This window comes from Scomber scombrus, chromosome 17, assembly GCF_963691925.1.
Source record: "Scomber scombrus chromosome 17, fScoSco1.1, whole genome shotgun sequence".
Lineage (NCBI taxonomy): Eukaryota > Metazoa > Chordata > Actinopteri > Scombriformes > Scombridae > Scomber > Scomber scombrus.
In genome coordinates this window covers 7,399,989-7,422,039 of record NC_084986.1, presented here as the reverse complement: position 1 = coordinate 7,422,039, position 22,051 = coordinate 7,399,989, and the positions used below count along the sequence as shown (strand labels likewise).

At 38.8% G+C, this 22,051-nt stretch overlaps 2 protein-coding genes across 2 annotated transcripts in view; one reads left to right on the top strand and one right to left on the bottom strand.

Annotated features, from left to right (window-relative positions):
* fam49a (family with sequence similarity 49 member A) overlaps positions 1-9,287 on the top strand; it is a 39,818-nt gene extending 30,531 nt beyond the window's left edge. The window contains exons 3-12 of the mRNA XM_062437532.1: positions 432-511; positions 3,054-3,175; positions 3,403-3,508; positions 4,665-4,801; positions 4,928-5,005; positions 5,567-5,683; positions 5,884-5,963; positions 6,710-6,836; positions 6,982-7,052; positions 7,280-9,287. Coding sequence (XP_062293516.1) covers positions 442-511; positions 3,054-3,175; positions 3,403-3,508; positions 4,665-4,801; positions 4,928-5,005; positions 5,567-5,683; positions 5,884-5,963; positions 6,710-6,836; positions 6,982-7,052; positions 7,280-7,343 — 972 coding nt within the window. The 5' untranslated portion in view covers positions 432-441 and the 3' untranslated portion in view covers positions 7,344-9,287. The remainder of the gene's footprint in view (positions 1-431; positions 512-3,053; positions 3,176-3,402; positions 3,509-4,664; positions 4,802-4,927; positions 5,006-5,566; positions 5,684-5,883; positions 5,964-6,709; positions 6,837-6,981; positions 7,053-7,279) is intronic.
* Positions 9,288-10,998: 1,711 nt separating this feature from the next.
* fbxo16 (F-box protein 16) lies at positions 10,999-17,159 on the bottom strand. Its single transcript, XM_062437782.1, has 8 exons — positions 17,064-17,159; positions 16,481-16,516; positions 16,155-16,361; positions 15,834-16,008; positions 15,473-15,728; positions 14,056-14,170; positions 12,481-12,730; positions 10,999-11,108 (listed from the first exon to the last, which is right to left on the bottom strand). Exons 1-8 carry the CDS (start codon positions 17,157-17,159, stop codon positions 10,999-11,001), a joined length of 1,245 nt encoding a protein of 414 aa, XP_062293766.1.
* Between the last annotated feature and the right edge of the window lie 4,892 nt (positions 17,160-22,051).

Here is a 22,051-nt window from a genome sequence, read left to right as displayed (position 1 = left end):
TTTTATATTAAATAAAGGTAATGGAATACAATTGTTCTAAATATTAAATTGAATCTGGAGAATCATGTAAATCAGGAACCATTTCAACTAATTATCCGTCTAAGTACACTTGAATTATCATTCTTTTGTGGTTACACCATTTGACATTTTCTGGAGCATTCAGTCTTTAAAAGAAAATGGTGCGAATGTGATATCAAATGACATTTAAAAAACCAAAATGTACATTTTAACAAACTTGATGCTGCTTTTAAGACCATTTTTGAAGATATTTTTGAATTGCTCATCTTGCTAACCTTTATTTGTCACTGACTCTTATGTCACATACACAAGTAAACAACATCATCCTTGTATTTTCTGTACAGAAATGTTTATATTGATGTCTTTTTTTCTGTCTTTTCTTATTTTTTTAACCACTGTATTTTGACCATCAGGTTTGCTGGAATGGGTAACCTGCTAAAAGTCCTAACAAGGGAAATAGAGAACTATCCACACTTTTTCCTGGACTTTGAAAGTAAGTCTGGCAGAGGAAGCGGAACAAAGAAAGACGAGATGGAGAGAGAGAGAGAAAGATGTGGGGAGGGGAGGGGAGGGGGGGATGAAGGTGGAACCCGCTCAGCTGTTTCCTTTCTATCAGCAGGTCTCTGCTCTCGATGATGAAGCCGTGAAGGAGTCCGCTTATGCTCCTCTTCTTTTTATTTTCTCGGCTTTTTTATCTCACCGTCCTTTCTTCTTCCTTTCCGGTCATGAAAAACTTCTGCTCCTTCAGCTCCGATCTGCTGCTATTTCTCCTGTCTCTGTACAAATACCTTTTTAATGATGACTTTTTTTTAACATCACACATACTTTTCTTCCCCTCTTTCTCTCTCTCTCGCTATCATTGTCTCACTTTCTTTTTCTCTCTTCCCTTCTTTATTTTCTCTCTTGCAGAAACCAAATGGGGAATCTGTTAAAAGTGCTCACTTGCACAGAGCTTGAACAGGGGCCAAACTTTTTCCTTGACTTTGAAAGTGAGCACAGCTTATGCCTGTCTTCCTGCTCGGCCAACACCCCACCTCCTCCTCTCCACCCCTCCTTCACTCCCTCCCCACCTTCCCCACCTCCAAATCCCAAATTCATTTTTCCTCTAACCTCTCTTTAGTTGCTCTGACTGGTCAGGGGTCAGCCTATTCAACTATTCAACCTCCCTCCTATTTTGAATTTCTAACACCTCCTCTGAAGGCTTGTTTATTATAATTCATGATTGATGTCAAAATCCATTCAGTCCACGCCAAGCAGATTAAAAATAGAGCTGACCCCTTGACCTTTTGCTGTCTGCTTTCACTAACTCATCTGCATGAATCCTCCTCACTGTGTGCTAATTAGTATCAACCACAACATTTCTCACATGTGGAATAATGTGTGCACTAACGCATTATTGATCAAGTCGCATGTTTGTTTATTCTTCCTGCATAATAATTTCTATAGTTAAACTTGTGATTTCATTATATTGTCAGTATTAGTTTTTATCATGATTTAAAATAGAAAACCTTTGTCCACATTCATCATCATACTCCTTGAATAGATATTAAATTAATTTAAATCAACTAAATTACTGCTCTGCTTCCTAATGTTTACATAAAACAGACAAATTATTTAAATTTTTAACACAGCAAATAAATCTGCTTTGTCCATCTTTTTTTCCTAAAAACCTCCCACAGAAAAAGAAACACAATACGCCTCCACAGTGGCATTTCAGCAGCTCTCACAATATAGCCAACCTCAGGCTTTGTTTATTCAGCAAAGAGGAAATGATGGGAGTTGAAGGGGTTTTGAAATGCAAAACAGGCCCCAGTCACACAGCGTTGTTTTTAATGTCAGTGATGCTCTATATTTAGAGCCGCTTGTAGAGTTATAAAGTCTTGTCGAGTTTTGTAGACTCTCTGCGGTCACGATAGCCAAAGCTCGTTATCTGAGAAGTTGTCTGCACACAAAGCTTATGGTTATTTATTGTATTTTAGAGCTTGCGTAATAAAATATTTCCTGAACGCCGAAGCGAGCCGAGCTTTATGGAAGATTCATGGCCTCTCCTTATCGAGGCGGATTCAGTATTTTCTCGCTGTAACCGGGCAGGAAATGCAAAACAAAACAGTCAGCATGTCTCTAAGTTGCAGGCATGGTTAGAGTGCAGTAGAAGTCCAATGAATACATAGAAAGCATGAAATCATTCTTATAAAACAAAAGGCTTCAACTGTTATGGTTTTAGACTTTGAAAACTTTTTTTTTTCTCTTATAAACCCATAAAGCAGGTTTTACTGTAGCTCCCTGTTAACCCAATCCAAAATGTTTCACTGTAGCAGAACATTTACAGTTTTCAGCATATATTACCTCCACACTAGCTCTTTTACAGTCAGCCTTCAAATATTGCTGCTTTGAATGCATTTAGTATTTGAGTAGACAGTGTGTCTATTCTTATCGGTGCACTTCTGATAAGCTTTAGCAGATGTGTAACGTTCAAACTTTGCATTTCAAATTCCGGCATCGCTCTAGATGCCCGAGGCGGTACATTTTGGTGGCTGACTGTTGAGGGACTCACAAGTTGAAACACGATATGCACTTGAAAGCTAAAAATGGTTGCTACAAGTGAAATAATGCTTCAAATAAAGCTTTGACCCACACACATTTAATTACGCTGAATGTTTTTGTACTCATCTTTTTTTAAATAAAGAGTTCAAAATGGAAATGGACAAACTTTTGAGTCATTTTTTTAGTCACAAAAACATTCAGCACACACGCGCTTGTTCCCCTAGTGAGTGTTTCATGGTGGTGATTAAAAAATGTCATTTATTTTAATTAAAGCCGTTTCACATCAAGTCGCAGTTTAAAACTTAGACTAGAAGATTAAAGATAAATGCAGTCAAATCTGCTACACTTGAATCTTTGTCTATGAATCATTTGCAAAATAGATTCTTGATGTGAAAAGACAAAAAATTAACAGTTTTCAGATGTGTTTGTATTGATATTGACTGTTATCTCACAGCTTAGCTAAATATCGTCCTTGTGTGTTTGTGCGTTAGATGCACAGCCAACAGACGGAGAGCGTGAGGTGTGGAACCAGGTGAACTCAGTCCTGCAGGACTCTGAGAATATCCTGTCGGGCCTGCAGGCGTATAAAGGAGCCGGCCAGGAGATCAGAGATGTAAGAAACACTGACACAAATCCACTAAACAATATACAAGTTTCTGCATGTACAATCAGCTGCAATCTGTGCGGTTTAGAGGAGAAAAGAAAAGGTAAACTAACATGATGTTGCACTTGAAAGACATAACAAACCAGAATAGTTTGTGGTGCACTTGCTAGTTGATCGTGACGGCCTTCATCGTGGTTGTTTTCTGATGCGGCTCTGCTGTTTTTGTTTCTTTTCAGGCGATTCAAAACCCCAGCGACCACATGCTGCAAGAGCGAGCCTGGAACTCTGTCTGCCCGCTCGTCATCAAACTCAAGAAGTTCTACAGTTTCTCTCTCAGACTAGGTATGGCAACGTAGCAGTGTAGAATAAAAATGCTTTGTTTTCATGTTGAATTTTTATATTTTTAGTGGCACGAAGATCATTTAGGAGAAATTGTACCTCACATGCAGAAGTAAAATGAATGTTAAGGTTCAAGCTGTAACTATAAATAGTACTTAGCTTTCCCTAATTCCATTTATAGAGGATGTTCAATTTATATCATGAAATCTGTGTAAGTCTTGGAAATCCTGTCACATGACTGGAACATTTGGTCGTTTACAGTAGGGCTTCCCCCGAAAAAGATGAGTCAATGCAACAGCCGAGAAGTCACTGAGTCGACTTTGAGTCATTGTTGTGGGGTTTTATTTTAGCCACGTCATTATTCACTGATTAAAGCAGGATGACAGCATGACAGGCTGTAAACTTTTACAGATTCTGGTCTCTAAATGACCTAAATACATAATTCAAGATTCAAGAATGTTATTGTCATATCATATGTATAGTAAAAACACGAAGGTTCAGACAATGCAATGAAATTCTTACTTTGCTGCTCTCCTTACACACAACAAACGCATGACTAAGAGATGCACACGACAATTATAAATTAAAGTTGAAAGTTTTCTATGTATTCAAGTTTTTTCCTGCTCTGAGCTCTTTGCTGAATTCAACACACAAAGCTAAGTCAGCTAAACTACTGTTTAAACAGACGTGTAGCAGCATCTCTACCATCTCCTCCTCCATCCTCCAAGTGTGGTCGTCTCTTCAGCTTACAGCGCTGTCAGCAGCCGGGCAGGAGAGATGATTTTATTTTATTACCGAACAAACACTTGGATTCACACTTTATATTTCTCTGAACTGTATGGAAATCTGCTGTACTTACATCACAGGTGATAAACAACAGCATTAAAAGTCAGTGTTAAGAGTCTTACAGGTAAATATGAGGCCCATGTAGCTATTAAAACACTTAAATGTGGGGCAACTGCTTTTCAGGTGCGCTTGATTTTAATGAAAGTACAATAACTGAGCGTAGAGATGAATGATATTTCTCATAGGAGGCTGTATTTAAGAAAGAAAGTCACATGGTTGTTTATTATGTAGGCCTATAAGAATAAATTATATGTAACTAGATACATTTTAAATTAGTACCTGACCTGTATTGTTTGTATGTGTCTGTGTGCAGAGGAGGCTCTGAAGAGTTTGTTGGAGTGCCTGACATGTCCACCCTGCACACCCACTCAGCACCTGGAGAAGGAGCAGGCTCTGGCCAAACAGTTCGCTGAAATCCTCCACTTCACTCTACGCTTTGATGAGCTCAAGGTCTCAAACACTCAGTCACTCATTACTTTACTCGGTGCCTCGTACTGTCAAGGTGCACTTGAAATGAAATAACATGTTTCTTCAACAGCGGTGGATAAATGACTTGTTTTCTTATTTTACCGTCAGATGAGAATTCCTGCCATCCAGAACGACTTCAGCTACTATAGAAGAACCATCAGTCGAAACAGGATAAACAACATGAATGTGAGTCGTCCAGATAAATGAAAATGTATTAATTCAGATCTACATATCTGGCAGTGAGGGGAAAAAATCCACATATTTATATCTGACTCTCCCAGTCTAATTATACAAAAGAGGACGGCTGTGTTCACTGTGGTTTTGATGTGTTTTATTAATGTCACATATTTGTCATAATTTGTAAGCTTGGAAAAGATTATTTCATAGAAGTTATAGCCATAGACTGCACATCTTTTAAATCAGACTTTTGGGGGCGGGAGAGGAACAAATAGAAGCAATCTGGGTAAATGTACAAAATGCAAGGTACAACTGTAGAAAATGACACCTCTCTAAAGCATGGGACGGGGCACGGGGGAAAGTATTAGTGTATGGCTTGATAACTTATATGTCATTCTGTAGCAGCTGAAAATGTCCTGGAAAATGATTTCAAGAAAAGAGTGGGAACCCTAATCTTTGGTTTTATAAGACCAATACAGTTAACAACATCCACTCAGTTAAAAATGTTACTTGAACTCTTCTACGCTGACGCTGCCAGTTAATGTGAGTTGTTTGTGTCTACGCTGACAGTTGGATATTGAGAACGAAGTCAACAACGAGATGGCCAACAGGATGTCTCTGTTCTACGCCGAGGCCACGCCCATGCTGAAAACACTCAGCAACGCAACCACAAACTTTGTGACAGAGGTGAGAACGCTGATGTTAACACAGTCAGTTTGTTACGCAGTTGTAGGTTTTACACATTTCACAGGAACAAATACAGATGTAAAAACGTCTTTCAAAATGATAAACACTCTGTGGTTAATCAAGGAAAGCACGTCAGCATGTTTTTTTTAGTACAATAATAGTCAATGTCTGTCATGTGTGTTTTTTTGTGTCTTTTTTAGAACAAGACTCTTCCACTGGAGAACACGACGGACTGTCTCAGCACCATGGCCAGCGTCTGTAAAGTCATGCTGGAGACACCGTGAGTTATGTTTTAATAATAATAATAATAACTTAGATTTATATAGCGCCTTTCAAGGTACCCAAGGTCTCTTTACAAGAGTGGGAGTAGGGGGGTAAGGGCAGGGTGGGGGTTTAGGGAGGGTAGGCAAGAGAGAAGAGGTGTGTTTTGAGGTGCTTTTGGAACTGTGACAGAGAAGTAGCGGAACGGATAGGAGGGGGCAGGGTGTTCCAAAGGGTAGGGGCAATTGCACAGAAAGCCCTGTCACCAAAGGTTTTGAGTCTGGTGCGGGGAGTGGAGAGTAAGTCCTTGCTGGTGGAGCGCAGGGACCGTGACTGGGTGTACGGGTGGAGGAGGTCGGTGATGTACTTGGGTGCCAGTGAGTGAAGTGATTTGTAGGTGAGGAGGAGGATTTTGTAGCTGATGCGTTGTTTGATTGGCAGCCAGTGGAGTTTCTTGAGGATGGGGGTGATGTGCTGCCAGGGCTTGGTGTGGGTTTTTCTACATAATCAAACACGCACGCACACACAGTCACTTTTAGGGACATTACATAGACTTACAATCATTTGCATAATGCATACATGTATATTAATCCAGCTGTACAACAAATAATGCACCATCATAAAAAAAGACTTCATCCATTTTTAGGCACATTTCATTTGGCAACATTTTATGATTGTTGATTGATTTTTTTTCTAATCCAATTTTTCCTCACTTTTATTAACCCCCCCCCCCCTCTCTCTTTCTTTCTCTCTCTGTGTTTTCAGGGAATATTCAAGTCGTTTCAGCAGTGAAGACACGCTCTTGTTTTGCATGAGGGTGATGGTCGGGGTCATCATTCTTTATGACCACGTCCATCCGAACGGCGCCTTCAACAAGTCCTCCAAGATAGACGTAAGACACACACACACACACACACACAAACACACAAACATAAATGTGTACATGATTTAGGCTCCGCAAATAATGTAACAGCGGCACTCAGGATGGTGGATCTGTTTTATGGTGCAGCTCTCTTTCTCTGTTCATTTCCTCTCAGATGAAAGGCTGCATAAAAGTCCTGAAGGACCAGCCGGCGGACAACGTAGAAGGCCTGCTGAACGCCCTCAAGTAGGTTATTTCATTTAAGTGTCATCAGCCTTGGTTTAGTGTCGTGGAGTGTTCCAACACGGATGAGAGCAGGATAAATCAGAAGGGGAAATGTTGAAGCTTGTGTAAAAAAAAAAAAAAAAAAAAAATTTTAAAAAGAAGAAATTTGACATGAAGGGAATCAAATTGAAAGATACTGAATATTGACACAAATGTTTAACATTTGTCGCTTTTTTCTGTCTCTTCAGATTTACCACAAAACACCTGAATGACGAGTCCACTCCGAAAAACATCCGGACGATGCTCCAGTAATGTTTGTTCTTTTTTTTTTTTTTTTTTTTTTTTTTAAAGTTAAAAAAAATTATAAATAGATATGAAGAGGATCACTGCTCTGACCTCAAATAAGATGTATATGTTTACATTATTTAAAAAGACTCGATGTTAATACTCGTGTGTATTTGCATAGTCATTCCCTCCAAGTTATTGAAACCTGCAGAACATGTACCTTCTACTTTGCAAAAAAAAACCTCTACTGTTAACAGCTGTTGAAGCACAAATGATGGATACCTATCAGCCTTATGTAACAGAGTTTTCTGCAAGCAGCACTTGAAAATCCACTCAAGGCAGCATAAATATGTCTGTAAGCTTTTAACTAATCTTTTCAATCTTTTATTTGTCAATGAAACCAGTTTTTTTTTTTTTTTTTTATAAAAAAATTGAGGTTTTTAGCCAAATTCAACCAGATTCTTTGACGCAAAATAAATCTTTTTTTTTTTTTTTTTTGAAACATTTTTTTAACAAGTTCTGGTTTATATCACGGCGACACATTTCAAGAAAATCAACATACATATATATATAATATTAAAAAAAAGACGAAGAAGTGAAGCGGTGTCATGCTGTTTTATCACTTGGTGCACATAGAATGAGATTTTATGACAATGTAAGATCAGTCAATGTATGATGGGACGTTTCTGTTGCAGTGAAGGGCTAAATATTGAAAGGGATTGACTGGTTTGATGTATTGCTGAGAGCATTTGGGTGTTTATTTTTTTTTATAGTCATCAGCTGTCTTTTTTTTTTTTTCCTTTCTTCTCAATCTTCAGCCTGGTGTTCAATACCTGTTCAAATAAATCCACTGTGAACTTAAAACTTACTTTGCACATCCAGTAAGATCCTGTATGTCAAAGTTGGCTTTAATGGAGAGGTAAGGACAATTGGAAAAAAAAGGCTGTGATAATGAATCACATTAGCCAATCAGAACCCACCAAATGTTTTATTGAATTGTTTTTTTTGTGGCCATGCTCTGAATGATAGTTGTTGTCATAGTTTTTGACATGTTTTTAAGTGACTTCTCTCTTAATCTGTGTGGTTTGTTTTTTTTGTAATAAACATTTCTCTAAAATGAAAGGCCAAAAATATCTTCAATTCTGAATAAATGATATGTGATTCTTAACAGAGCAAGATTTTTTGTAAAAACCCTTTTTTTGGATCTCTTCCACTTTCTTATTTAAGTCCTTATTTTAACATATGGATCTATTTCCATACTGATGAAAGGAATAATTCACATTCTCTCCAGTGGGCGGACAAGGTGAATTATTCAAGGTTAATTATGTGACTAGGTTTTATATGAATTTTGATTTGTCTTTATATTAAAGCCACGTTTGAATCATTACAGCCCCGGTAAACTCAGTTTGGGTGTCTTCTTCACATCAAACTCACCTCCCAGGATCATTTCGTAGCCTCAAAAAAATTGCTTCAAATTGAAATGTGGAATTAAGACCAATGATTTTCAAGACTTGAGCAACCTCTCATGTATTATATGATCACTGTCATTGATGGTAACCTGGAGAGAGGCATCATTATATACAATGTATTACTGACTAAACACTCAAGGTTGGACAATCTCATCATTAGTGACTGTTGTACATTGTATTACGTTAAATCATTGCGGTTCACTTTTTCTTTAATCTCTTAAGCAGATCAGACACAGTGTGTATTTAAAGGATGCAACTAATAAACATCTAGATCACCTTTTTATTCCTTCCCTCTGCTTCAATTTCACCATCAACATATTTCTTTTATCATAACAACCTCATTCAAACCTTCCTGCCGTCATGTGGAATATGGAAATGTCTGCGGCTGTTTTGTGGAGCACAACATTGCCTTAAAGTATTCCCGTTTTAAATAAGCTGACAAATGCTACAAAAATCTGTGAAACCTCCTGTGAAGACAATTTTTCTTGTTCCACCTTAAAAACATAGAATCACTTTCACTTCATGTCCTCTGTAAGCCATATATAAACTAAACCATACACACTCCTGCCCTGTATTCACTCAGTTAATTAACATAAAGTTAACATGTTAGGTATCTACCATTCATTAAATGTTCCTCATTTTGTATTTAGTAATATATATATGTCTGTGTGTGTGTGTGTGTGTGTGTGTGTGTGTGTGTGAGCCATACTTTGGATGATTTATATGCAATGAGTGAAAAAAATGAACATGGATGAGACTTAAAAGCGAGGTGTACGTATGATACTGATATTTCATATCGGACTGAAGTGTTGGTTGTTTTTTTTTGTTTTTTTTTTTAAAGAAATCATCACATCTTCTGTCATGATTGATGTACACAAAGCTTTCCTCTCTTTGCCCAAAATATGCTACTGTGTGTTGAATGCAAGATGTTGTTTTGAATACTGAGACAAAATAATCATTTTTTCTTTTTGTCTTAAACTGACAATTATTGTTTTAATATTTTTGGAGCTCGGACTCACTGTTTATATAAATTGCTTTTGGCTTTGTATTGCATACTGAATGGGATGTGTGGATTGGATAATAAAGGTGGTACATTTCTTATACAGACTAAGTTTCTGTTGGCTTTCTTGTTTACAATACTGTGTGTCAATCACAACTAACATGTAGCTTGAAAGAAAAATAACCTGATATTGATTCAAAAAACAAGAAATAACATGTAAATCGTATTTAAAGACCCCCTCGAGACATGTAATAAGAACAATAATGTGATCAAAGAAGAACAATTACCTCTTTAAAGTCCTTAAATTGACATATCTTCCTTCTCCCTAATTTAAAAATTCAAACATCTATGAATATGCAAATATATCTTATTTCAGAAATGCAGCTGCTCGATACAAGATGTTTCAAGTTTCCACATCACACTTATGTCTGTCGTATATCCTGACCCCGATTGGCTCCGTATCGTGCTTGTCGGTAAACGTCTCACTTAAATTTAAGTTGAAATGGAAACGTACACTTTTATGTCATTGTCTGAAGATTATGTTAAACTGCACTAGCACATTGTACATTTTTGTCTCTCTGTTTCCTGTGTGATAATGTTCCCAACAGGCACCATCAAAGGTGAGCTGAGGGACTCAGTCAGTGTAATTTTACTGCTCATTAGACAGAGACAGACGGGGAAAGTGCAGGGAGGAATGGCAGATAAGGATTCGGCTTTCAACTTTTAATTCTCTGCAGAGACTGAAAGAAACTCCCTAGAAATATGGTGAATTAATTAAATTAAAGGATAACTGTTAGGGTGATGAAAATGGGATAAATATGACACGAGGCATTAAGTACAAATACTGACACTGAACTTCATACAGTTTCTCTTCAGCCTAGCAAACTGGGAACTGCAATAAAGACGTGCTGCTTGCGCTCTGTGAATTCATCTTTAAACTTTCTATGACAGAAATGTTCCACTTTCAGCAGGTGTGAAAAAACAAACATCATTCTGCACAGTGGAGCTCAAACATCAAAAGTGGGGTAACAATATGCAAAACACATTTTTCTATAAAATGGGAACTTTAAAGCTAGAAATGATTGACACCTTTAGTAATTTCTGCAGTTATTTTCTCACAATGTCAAATTAATTATTTGTAATTGCTGTCATTCATTCCAGTTGTAGAGTGCATTACATGTGCAACATATATAACACTACATGTGACATGAGCTCAGCTTGTTGTTCTGATGTCTTCCTGAAGAGGGCGACATGCTTCACTCCTCGTCTTGTGTGAGTGTGCTGCAGATACAGTCCAGGGCTGAGGCTCAAACAGTGGCGTACCTGGGATTGATTGTGATATCCATTTAGCATTTAGTCACTTTTCAAAAAAAAAAAGGTTTAAATTACTATATAAAAACCATTTAACATGTGAGAAATCTGATCAATCTTAAGTTCTCCAATGGTTCACATTAGCTGCAGTGGTTTTGGGTAGTGTGACGATGCAGATGGTTGCAACACTTCTGCCAATAAACAGATTATTGAAGCTCCTTTAATGTACATGGATATCATTAACACATTTCAACTTGTAGCTACTGTTTGTCACATGTCATCACATTATATTTAAGACTGCTCTTTTTTTTCTTTTCTTTTTTCTTTGGCAGGCTAACTGTCTTTTATAGTCAGTCCATAAAAAATAATTGTAGTCAAAATTCAAGAATCGAAACAATTCAGCATTTTTTCCTTTGGATTGTTGTCAAAAAGCAGTTTGCAGTCAGGGTCACATTTCAGATGTCTATTAATTGTTAACAGCTCCATTAAATAGTGACCTATGAACCATAAGATAACAAGATAGCAGCAGGAATGCTTTGCAACCTGACATTGTTTTTCCTCCTTCCCCTCTCTCTCTCTCTCCCCAAACTTCTCACATGGTTTCATTTCAATAAATGTTCAAATGATCCAATATTTCACCAAAAATCAAAGATTAGAAAAAAGTTCAAAAACTCAAAACAGATTTGTGTATCAGAACTTTGTTTTTTCTTCTTTCCTCTCCCATTAATCATCTCACCACCCCTCACATTTATCTGCTGATCCTTTTAGAGGGTAGTTTAGTGGACTAAACTATCTAACTGTATATAAAGTATAGTAAACTAGCTCCATCTCCAGCAGCTACAACGTGCTGCTCTCACACTGATGCTTCACTATTAATAATATAATGATGTCATATATAATAATATATCAGTCAGAGGGACCAAAGCACTACTTAATATTTAAATTTTGCTGCTAATACTTATGCACTTTTACTTAAGTAGGATTTTTCATGCAGGACTATTCTTTGTAATATTATATATAAAGAATATTTTTAATGTATTGGTACATTTAGTCAAGTAAAGGATCTGAGTACTTCTTCCACCACTGAATAAGACTCATACAACAAACAGAAATATTCAACCCAGTGGAGATTCAGTAGTGAGAGAAAAACCATGAAGTTTAGTCATAGGTATTTTGTATTTCTACCACTTTACTTTAACAAAACTAAAATGTTCTGAATCAATAATTTACATCCACTCAAGACTTAGTTACAACACATAAAACTGACTTTCTTGCAGAATCAGTCATTTTTTTAACCCCCCAATTTGTCCCCGATGCATTTCTTGCTGTGTGCTTACATCATATTCAGCCCAGAGGAGTGAATGAAGGAGCTGTGTTTACTCACTGGGAGCGCTCCTGTGTGAACGCTGGGACGCCCTGAGTGCCTCCACGCTCAGCCTGGGCACCGCCGCCCTCACCGGCCCCGGACGTATCCCGGCGTTCCATTGGGCCAGCCGCAGCAGGCTCTTGGCGGTCTCCTTGGCAACGGGGTAGTCGTGACTGTGAGACGCCCAGTGGGGTCGAGACTGAGGAAGAGGAGGAGGAGGAGGTGCAGGAGGAGGATGCTTAGGTCTGCAGTTTGAGCTGAGGAACATCTGAAAGAGGTGAGAGACAAAAGTTCTCAGTGAATCGGATTACACTGATAACCAAACATAAATATTATTCATAAATAATAAAATAATCTACTGTAAACTCTACTGTAAATATATAACTCAATATAAATCTCTATTATGTTACATTTCACAACAGTAACTCTGTTACAAACTGTTTGTTTTCTTAAATCTTACAGTTGTGACTGTATCCAGGCACTAAGGTAAGGCAGCTTTATCTATATAGCACATTTCATACACTGAGGCGAATCAAGGTGCTTTATAGAGTAAAAAAAGTACATTAAAAGTAAAGTAAAATTTCAAAAGAACATACAGAGATACAAAATATCATATAAAGTAAAACTACTGCGGGTCAAATCCAGTGAAATATAAAGATAAAAGAGCACACGGGTTATTTTAGTTTTATCCCCTGTCCTTTCTGATTCTACTCTTGATCTGATATTTTCGTTAAATCTCACAGTCAAAGCCAGACGAGCATCATAGATTTTCCTTTTGGCCCGAAAACCTCACCATCCACAGATGGATGAGAGTCATAAAGGGTTCATAAAGTTCACCAATCAGGGTAAAAAGCTCTGAAAACTTATACTTGTCCATGCCAGCTCTCTTGGGATGCTGAACAGAAACAATAAAAATGAAGCTAAGCTGAAAAGATGAGATTTTAAGCCATTACAGGGTAGAGTAGGCGGTAAAAAATAGCAACGTTTTTTAGCTTTCACTTAAAAGTGGTCGATCAGGGTTTGTCTTATATCATTTTGGGAGGTTATTCCAGGTCTGTGTTTTGCTCTAACTCTTGGGACAGTTATAAGCCCCCCACAAATGTCCGAGAAGGTTAATATGTGAGAGATGTTTTTGGGCCCAGAGCCACAAAGTGATTTATAGACAAGCAACAAGATTTTGAAATTAATTCTCAGAGTGACTGGAAGCCAGCGTGAGGATTTTAGGTCGATTTCCCTTTCTTTTCTTTTTTTTGTAAAATAAATCCACCAAAGCCTGAATATTTAATGGCACAGTGTCCTCTATCTCACCCTCTTTCTCAAACATAATCATCAGCATAATTTGCGCCCCTTCACCCCCACCTCCCCCCTCCTGTCACCTCACTCTCTGAGCAGCTCATCATTAACATGTATTACTGTGTAAACGCTGCTCCATAATGCATGATGCCTGCTGGTTGCACAGTCTCCAGAGAGAATCCTTGACATTTATCACCTCCCTTTGATTCAGACGAGGAGGTCGCAGCCACAGAGATAGAGAGATGGAGGGAGGGTGGGGGTTAAGGTGGTGGTGATGAATGGAGGTCGGTGATGGTTTACCAGCGATTTGGCTTTGCGTAGTTTGTAATTCGCCTCAGACAGTGCTTTCTTCTCCCTCCCGTCATCTGGCTTCGATGTGTTAGTGCGGCAGGTGGTGGCTCTGCTCCTTGTTTGCCTGCAGAGGAATAGCGAGCAGGTGGAACAACAGGATGAACATTTCGGTGGATCTGCATTAATCTCTGAAAGTATTCATATGCATTAATCACTTATCTCAATCAGTTACAGTGTATATTCATTAGCTGCAGCAAAGCTTTCATCTCAATAAGCCCCAGTTAAAGGCCAAACAGCTAAATGTTGATTCTTTCTCTGCAATAAAACATATTATCTTAATTTATTATCTAATAACAATATACTGTATGTCTAAAAGCATTACACTCAAATGTGCATTCTGCAACCATGGGCATTAATCTGCTGCTAGTGCTAGATCATCCTCCACCCTTCTGTTTTCAGGCTTTTTGCAGGATTTTTGGAAACCAGCTGAAGGGATTTGCCACCATTCAGCCATGAGAGCATTAGAGAGATGGGGCATGTAAAACCTGGGGCGCAGTCAGTGTTCCAGTTCATCCCAAAGATGATGGATAGGGTTGAGGTCAGGGGTCTGTGCAGTGCGGTCAAGTCTTTCCACAACAAACTGGGAAAACCATTACTGTGTGGAGCTGGTTTTGTGCATGTTGTCATGTTGAAAAGGACACATACTAGCATTAAAGGAGGTGTTCACATTTTCTCAAAAATGCTCAAATACCTATATGCACATTAAGAGGAGATTTCTGGTTGCTGTAACTCTTCTTCTTGTCCACGCTGGCTGTTAAGAGACTTCTTTGTCCCACAATTCCAGTTTAAGTAACAGGGATAACATCTACAGTCGTCATTCTGTGCAAAAATGCATGCAGGGCCTCGGCAGTCTGGGTTAGACAAATCAAGTGGGAATCCCCGAAAGTAACAAATGTATTTTTAGTGAAACATGTTGCACTAATAAGATAAAGGTTTGCGCTAAGTGAATGAACCTAGCAAAGTATTTTTTCATAGAACAAAAGGCTGCAGAATTTTTCCTCCATCTCTTTAGATTGAAATCATGTCAGGGAAGGAATGTGTTCATGGCGAGTATAGACAACAACCAGAACTGTTTCAATGTACATATGAGCATGTGAGTGTTATTTTAAGACAAATTGAAAAGAAAGTGGAACATTTCCTTTAAGATTTCCCTTAACTGAGACTGAAACTTTAAAATACAGCCCCAGAACAAACGTGTCCACATATCTTTGGCCACATAGATTGAAGCCTGAGTGTTGCATCTGAATATGAATCATGAATGAACATCTTTTCCTTCATTTTCACATTTTCTAATGACACTAATGAGCCACATGAATGCTGTTCATCCTTCCCTGTTGCCTGCAGTCTTATGCTCTGAGGGGCTTACTCAATCGGGTCCAGGTTGTCGAGGTAGTTGAAGCGTAGTGTGTCTTTAGGATGCCTGTCAGAGTCTCTCCATGGTGTCGGTACAGTCGGTTGCTTCTCCTTTTTCAGTCCCATCCCGGAGACGCTTTCACATTGCTGGGAGGCAGTCACTGGACGCTCCTCCCCGAGGAAGACTGCCTCTGATGGATCTTCATGTCTACTGCTGATTGTTATCACATCTGGGACCACAAACTGCTGCTGGGATGAGGCAGTATTTACTTTTTTTTATTTCTAGCATTGTATATTCAAGAAAAACAAATCATGAGAACCTAATAAACTGAAGCTTTAGTTCATTTTAAGTCTGACACAACTTGATAAATGACATCTGCAGACCTGCGGAGGGCTGAATCGAAGCTCTAGCACAGTCTGGATGTAGTGCCTCTTCCAGACACCCTGCTCAAACGGTGTGGGGGAGAAGTGAATGCACCAGCCAAGCCTCAGACACTTAGGCATCCACAGCTGGTCCAGCTCCACTATGCTCTTCCAGTGCCAGCTCACCTGCACACAGAGGATAACACCGTACATTACACAAATAATATTCACACACACCAACAGGATATGTTGAATGAATTTTGGCTTGAAAGTTGAATCAGTTTTGCCTCCGATCTGTAGATACTGTATGTGTTTACGGGCAGTTTGTGCACCTGTGCGCAGCGGCAGAGGCTGCGAGGGTCAAGGAAGGAGAAGAGGTAGAGGCAGAGGGCCCTGGGCAGCAGGCAGGTGAAGTCTGCGGCCTGCAGAGGGAGCCGTCTGCTCACACTGAGGCTCAGGAAACTGAGCTGCTCCATCGAACACCTCAGCACAAAGTCTTGCAGCACCGCCCTCCTCTGGCTGTCTGACCACCTGTCAAACTGACGAGGAGATGAAAGAATATGATACTGCCTCAGTTGCACTGAGTTGGTTGCGAAATGGACTCCACAGAGTGTTGTATATACTGTATCTCTACTTGTCTGCTTTCAGCTCAACTTACCCACTTTGCCAGAAGGCTCCTTCTCTCTTGGAAAACCTGAAGGAGAACAGAACAAAGACGACTTTATAAAGAAAGGTCCTGAGGTATCAAATATTGCCAGATGTTTGTGCCAAAAGAGACATTTTGGGTCTGTCTTACAGTATGACTTGTTGTTATCTCTTTAAGAACCTAATTTCATAAACACAGTAAAATTTACTGTCACCGTTTGACAGATTGTGTCTGTGGCTTCATTTTTTTCTTGTGTTTAAGGGTACAAAAAGCTTAATTCTGGTCATGCTAGCACAAAATAAACCATGACTTATCTGTGCCTTAATGAAAACTTTTAAACTCCACTTTTTTATTTACTAAATATTCCTCTATGAGAGAATTTCCAAAACATTTAAGTTCATAAAACCACTTCAAAATCCATCGGATAAGGTCTAACATTCTTGTTTGACAACCGATAAACAATGAGAAAACTTTCCATTGAATAATCGAGGTTGGCAGTATCTGTATAATGTGATATTAAAGTGAGTCAAAGAGCATTTACAGTATATATAATAAAAACTGCATAACTTGTCCTTTACTAATTGTTGGATCTGACCTTGCTGTTGGACAGCGGGTGGTTCAGAGGTGTCCAGGCGCTCAGTTTGGTCTGCATCTTGGCACAGTTAACAGATGACCTCGGTGCAAGTGGCATCTTTCTGCTCAACTGGTGACAGAACAGTTGGGTATGGGTGATGTGCTAAAATACACAAAATGTAACGTTATTCACGTGTTAGGTGCTATTTCCACACAGATATTTTTCACTTACAGGCTTGTGCTTAGCCTTCTTCTAAACTATTAATGTTACGCAACCAGCTTTTATAACACTTGAAATGCATGTGGTCTAGACTAATCTAATGTGATGTGATGCCAGATGATAATCTTGGCTGCCTCTCTTCTCAATATTTTCCATATCTCTTATTATTATATTAATGTCAACTGTTTGCTAAAATAAACTATCCCCATTTTGTCCAAACAAGTTAGGAAACACTTATAACACTGAAGTCAAAACTCCAACCTGCCACACAAGCTTAACACTGCAGGGTTGTATGAGCTAACAGTACCTCGTTGCTCAGAGCTGAACAACACACTCCTCTGGTATTTAACTCACCATCAGTTCTCATCTGCTGGCAGAAGGAAATAAATCCAACTCATAAACACACTTTCTGTGTGCATTCTTCCAACGGCTTCTATGTCTGTACACCAAAGTCTTCTTCTTCTTCTCTTCTCCTTCTCACTGTCCTGTGCATAGTTTACTCGTTTCTATAGTAACCGCGGATGTGCTTTCCTTACATGGACAGCCTGTCACAGCCTGTCACACACAGGGGGTGCAGTGCTGCAAAACAAACCACAGTGTACAGAGTGTGGTGCAGAGCGTGCAGGCATCACTGGCTTTAATGATGACAAATGTAGTGCAGAAGGCCTGATGCAGCAGAGGACACCATCTGCCTCTGACACGCAGATAGTGCACAAAATATGCTTCACAGCTTTTAGATTAGAGAGTGTATTTGAGGACACGTGCCAAACTTTAAGAGCTGGCCATTAATGCAGCATTTGGAATATATTTTTGGACACCATACTGGATCAGTAATCTTCTACATCACTAGTTCCCTCTTGTATATATTACAACCCCCACAATGGGTTACCAAAGTTTAAGTTTACTTAAGTAAACTGCACAGAAAATATTCTGCTCAATTTTCATCCAAATTGTTGGTTTTACACAAATTTCTTACAATGATTGCGTTTACTATGACTGTTAATTGTACGGTTTATCAGTTATTCCTTACTGTTATTGTTATGTATTTGATATAATATGAAATATCCATAACATATGTGAGTTTGTCAGGGTTTGGCATGGCTGGATCTACCATATGGGCAATCTTTTTTTTTTCTCTGTCAGGCTTCACAGATAAACACTAGGATTGACCCATTCTCTTGATGTTGATAATTATGGTCGCTGTTGGAAACCTAGTATGTCCAAAGATTTCCATCCAACAACAGCATTAGCCAATTGGAGTAAAATAAAAGTTATTTTGGGGGCATGAGCTTGCAGCGCTCAGGGGCCCCTGGGGGTAGTAATGCAGCCTCAGGGGTCAGCAGTTTGATATAGAATAGGGGTCACTTAAAGAAAATGTTTGGGAAGCACTGTTCCACATGCACAAACCTGGCACATGTTTAAATTAATGCTAAAATGTATTAAATACTGTATATATTGCATGTACATTAAGTATGTGTAACTTGAATGTATTCGAAATTCAAATTATTTCCACCATCATCATTATTACTATTATTTTTATTGTTGGTACATGTAGTATTGCAGCTCTTGTGAATTATACTTGGATTGCAGGTTTTTCTTTGCAATAATACAATTGAATTACAACAGCTAATGTGGACCTAATGACAGACTTTCGGCCTACTTTGCAGCGAGCAGTACAAAAGAAAAGAAAACAAACCTCACTGCCACCAGTCAGAGAAAGTTTCTCATTCAAAACCTGCTCGTGCACGGATGGGCGGTCGCGCGCATCGAAGACAGAAGCCGTGCAGTGAAGAAAGACACACACACACACACGCACACACACACACACACACACACACACACACACACACACACACACACACACACACACACACACACACACACACACACACACAGCCGGAAACACGGACAGCCGGCCTTCAAAGTAATACTGTGAGCGATGGAAACATTACTGTATGCCTTTTTTTGTTTTTTTTGCTCTATCAATAATTCAACATTTTTGTTATTTGTGTTTATATTCTTTTTTATACTCAGCACTTTAATTTATTTATTAATACATCTGTTTTATTAGGCTATGTTTACATTATTATGATGATGGTGATGGTGATGGTGATGATGATGATTATGATTATGATTATTTTTTATTATTATTATTATTATTATTATCACGGTGGAAACAGTTAGACAGGACAATACTTTTTCCAAAAGTGAATTTTTTTTAAAATAAATGAATCAATGAATAAATAAATAAATAAAAATAGAGGGATAATAAAAGTGATACTAAAATTTTGGAAAAAAATATTAACAAAAAATAAATACATTAAAGTAATAATAAGAGTTAAAATAAACAATACAATTCTTTTTCCAAAAGAGAACAACAGAAAAAATAAAATAATAAAATAAATAAAAATAGAGAGTGAGTAAAAGTTATACTGAAAATCTAAGAATAAATAAATAAATACATACATTGTTTATAGTTAGTAATAGTGATACTACAAATATAAGAAAAACTAACACAAATAATCATTTTTAAAAAAGAATAAATAAATTAGGCTTTTACTTTGACAGTTCAGACGGAAGCCATTCTGTAATTGGCTCCAGCTTGACGCTCAGTGCGCTCAGCAGGGAGGAGGAGGAGGAGGACAGGAGGAGAGGAGAGGAGAGGAGGGACATTCAGACAGACATTGTTACCAACTCGAGGAGCAGACGGAGAGGCTCCGGCTTTTTACTACACGTGAATTTTCGGCACAACTATCAGGTAAAAAGTTGCTTTAAATTTAAACCGGTTTGTGTTTTAATGTGAAGCCGAGAGAAAGCTCCTCATCAGCGGGTGCAGCGCTAAAGCTTGCCCAACCCCGGCTCGGCTCGGCTCAGCTCGGCTCGGCTCGTCTTCATTTAAAACAACGGGTTAGTCTCAGTTAGGATGAACTAACCCTCATCTTTTGTCTCCGTTGCGGTGCTTGTGACATTTTTTATCCGGTTTTAATGCAACATTGTCGCCGGTGTAGAGCTGAGTCAGATACCGGAGACACTCTCACTTCATCAGCAGCCATTCATTCATGCAAGGAGGCAGAGAGGAGGACGCACAGGTAGCCTCACTAATACCACTAAAAATAACCTTTTTTAAATGTTAACCGGGTTTTTATGACACATGCATTGAAAAATAGACACATTTACCTTGAAGTGTTGTGTATTTTTGTGCGTGTCAGTGCTTTAGAAAGCTATTGGTTTTGTTATGGGTGTGTACCGTCAATGTAAAATGCACCAATTTACATGTAATTGTCTGAGCTGCTGCTGTTTCACCATTAAATTACACCAAATTAAAGCTTAAATCACCATGAGGTCACTTCTGCTATCACAAAAACACTGTAAAATACCTCACAGTAATACATTTATACCCTTTTAATGCTTTGTTTATTCACCGTGTATGTAATTATCACTCCTGACAGTGATTTAATGCTGTTCATTGTTAGTTTTTAATCACTTATCCACACAAACCCATCCACCATAGTATCTGAAAAACAATTACCAACCCTCTTTAAACAGCCTTTTGTGATATTTTCCACATGCACCTTGTAATGTAGTCAAATTTCTGTGTTACCATCTTTAAAATAAACCATATATGTTGAGTAACCTGCTGAATACTAAGCTGACCCAATTGAATTTGTGTTTTTCTTCTTTTCAGATTGCAAGGCCCGAGCATCATCTACGTCAGCGGCCGTCAAGAAGAGATATTTGTCCTAGGCATCACTGCTTGTCCGTCGAGGTGGGGAGGAGCGAGTGAGCGAGTGAGTGTGAGACATTCGGTCACAGCGCAGCATCTTAAAGGACCAACAGCATCCTTCAGGTGATGGAGGTCTGGTGAGCCGCCGATTTGAAAACCCCCATGGCAATGGATGCAGCCGCCTTCAGCCATGGCCGTGTCGGATTACGTTGCCAGACTGTTTCTCTGTGATGTAAAGAGGAGGAAAGGTCGCAGACTACCAGACACTCCTAAACACTCCTTAAACCTCCAGATTTCTCCTTCCTGGTGACGGAGCCAGATGCAAAACAGGGTTTGACCTCTCTTCCTAACCAGAACCCCCACCTCCATCTAGGTCTTTTCTTTCTCTCTTCTCCTCCTCTACGGACCAGCCATGGATCTCCTCTGGGTGCTGTCTGTGTCCATGTTGACCGTTTGTGTCGCCATCCCCATGGATGCAGCTGCAGGGAGCCACAGCATGTTCACCTGCGAGCCCATCACCCTGCGCATGTGTCAGGGGCTGCCCTACAACTCCACCTTCATGCCCAACATACTGAACCACTACGACCAGCAGACCGCCGCGCTCGCCATGGAGGTACAGTACACAATACAGAGTACACAGTACATAATACACAGTACACCGTGCAATGTCCAGGTTGTTTGTGTCACTCTACTGGATCTGAAGCAATGAATCAATCAGCAACTATTTTGATAATTGATGACTTATTTAAGCAAAAATGCCTAATATTCATTAGTTCCAGCTTCTAATTTGTGAGAATTTGCTGCTTTTTGTGTCTTTTTTAGAGCGTAAACTGAATATATTTGAATTGCAGACTGTAAACCAGATGAAACAAGTGATTTAGACAAGCTGTGTCATCTTGGGCTTTAGAAAATTGTGATTTTTACTACTTCCTGACATTTTATAGACTAAATGATTCATCTATTCATTGATAAATAATCTGCAGATTAATCAATAATGAAATGAATCATTAGCTGCATCCCTTTACCTGACATTCCCTAAAAATACATATAGTTGCTATTTTGTGCC

Excerpts from the sequence above, each read along its gene's own strand:
- fbxo16 (XM_062437782.1), bottom strand. The coding sequence starts at position 17,159 with ATGCCACTTGCACCGAGGTCATCTGTTAACTGTGCCAAGATGCAGACC. Across the intron at positions 16,009-16,154 it reads GCCTCTGCCGCTGCGCACAG|GTGAGCTGGCACTGGAAGAG; the intron begins GTGCACAAACTG and ends CTCTGTGTGCAG. Across the intron at positions 14,171-15,472 it reads GACAACCTGGACCCGATTGA|GCAAACAAGGAGCAGAGCCA; the intron begins GTAAGCCCCTCA and ends ATTCCTCTGCAG.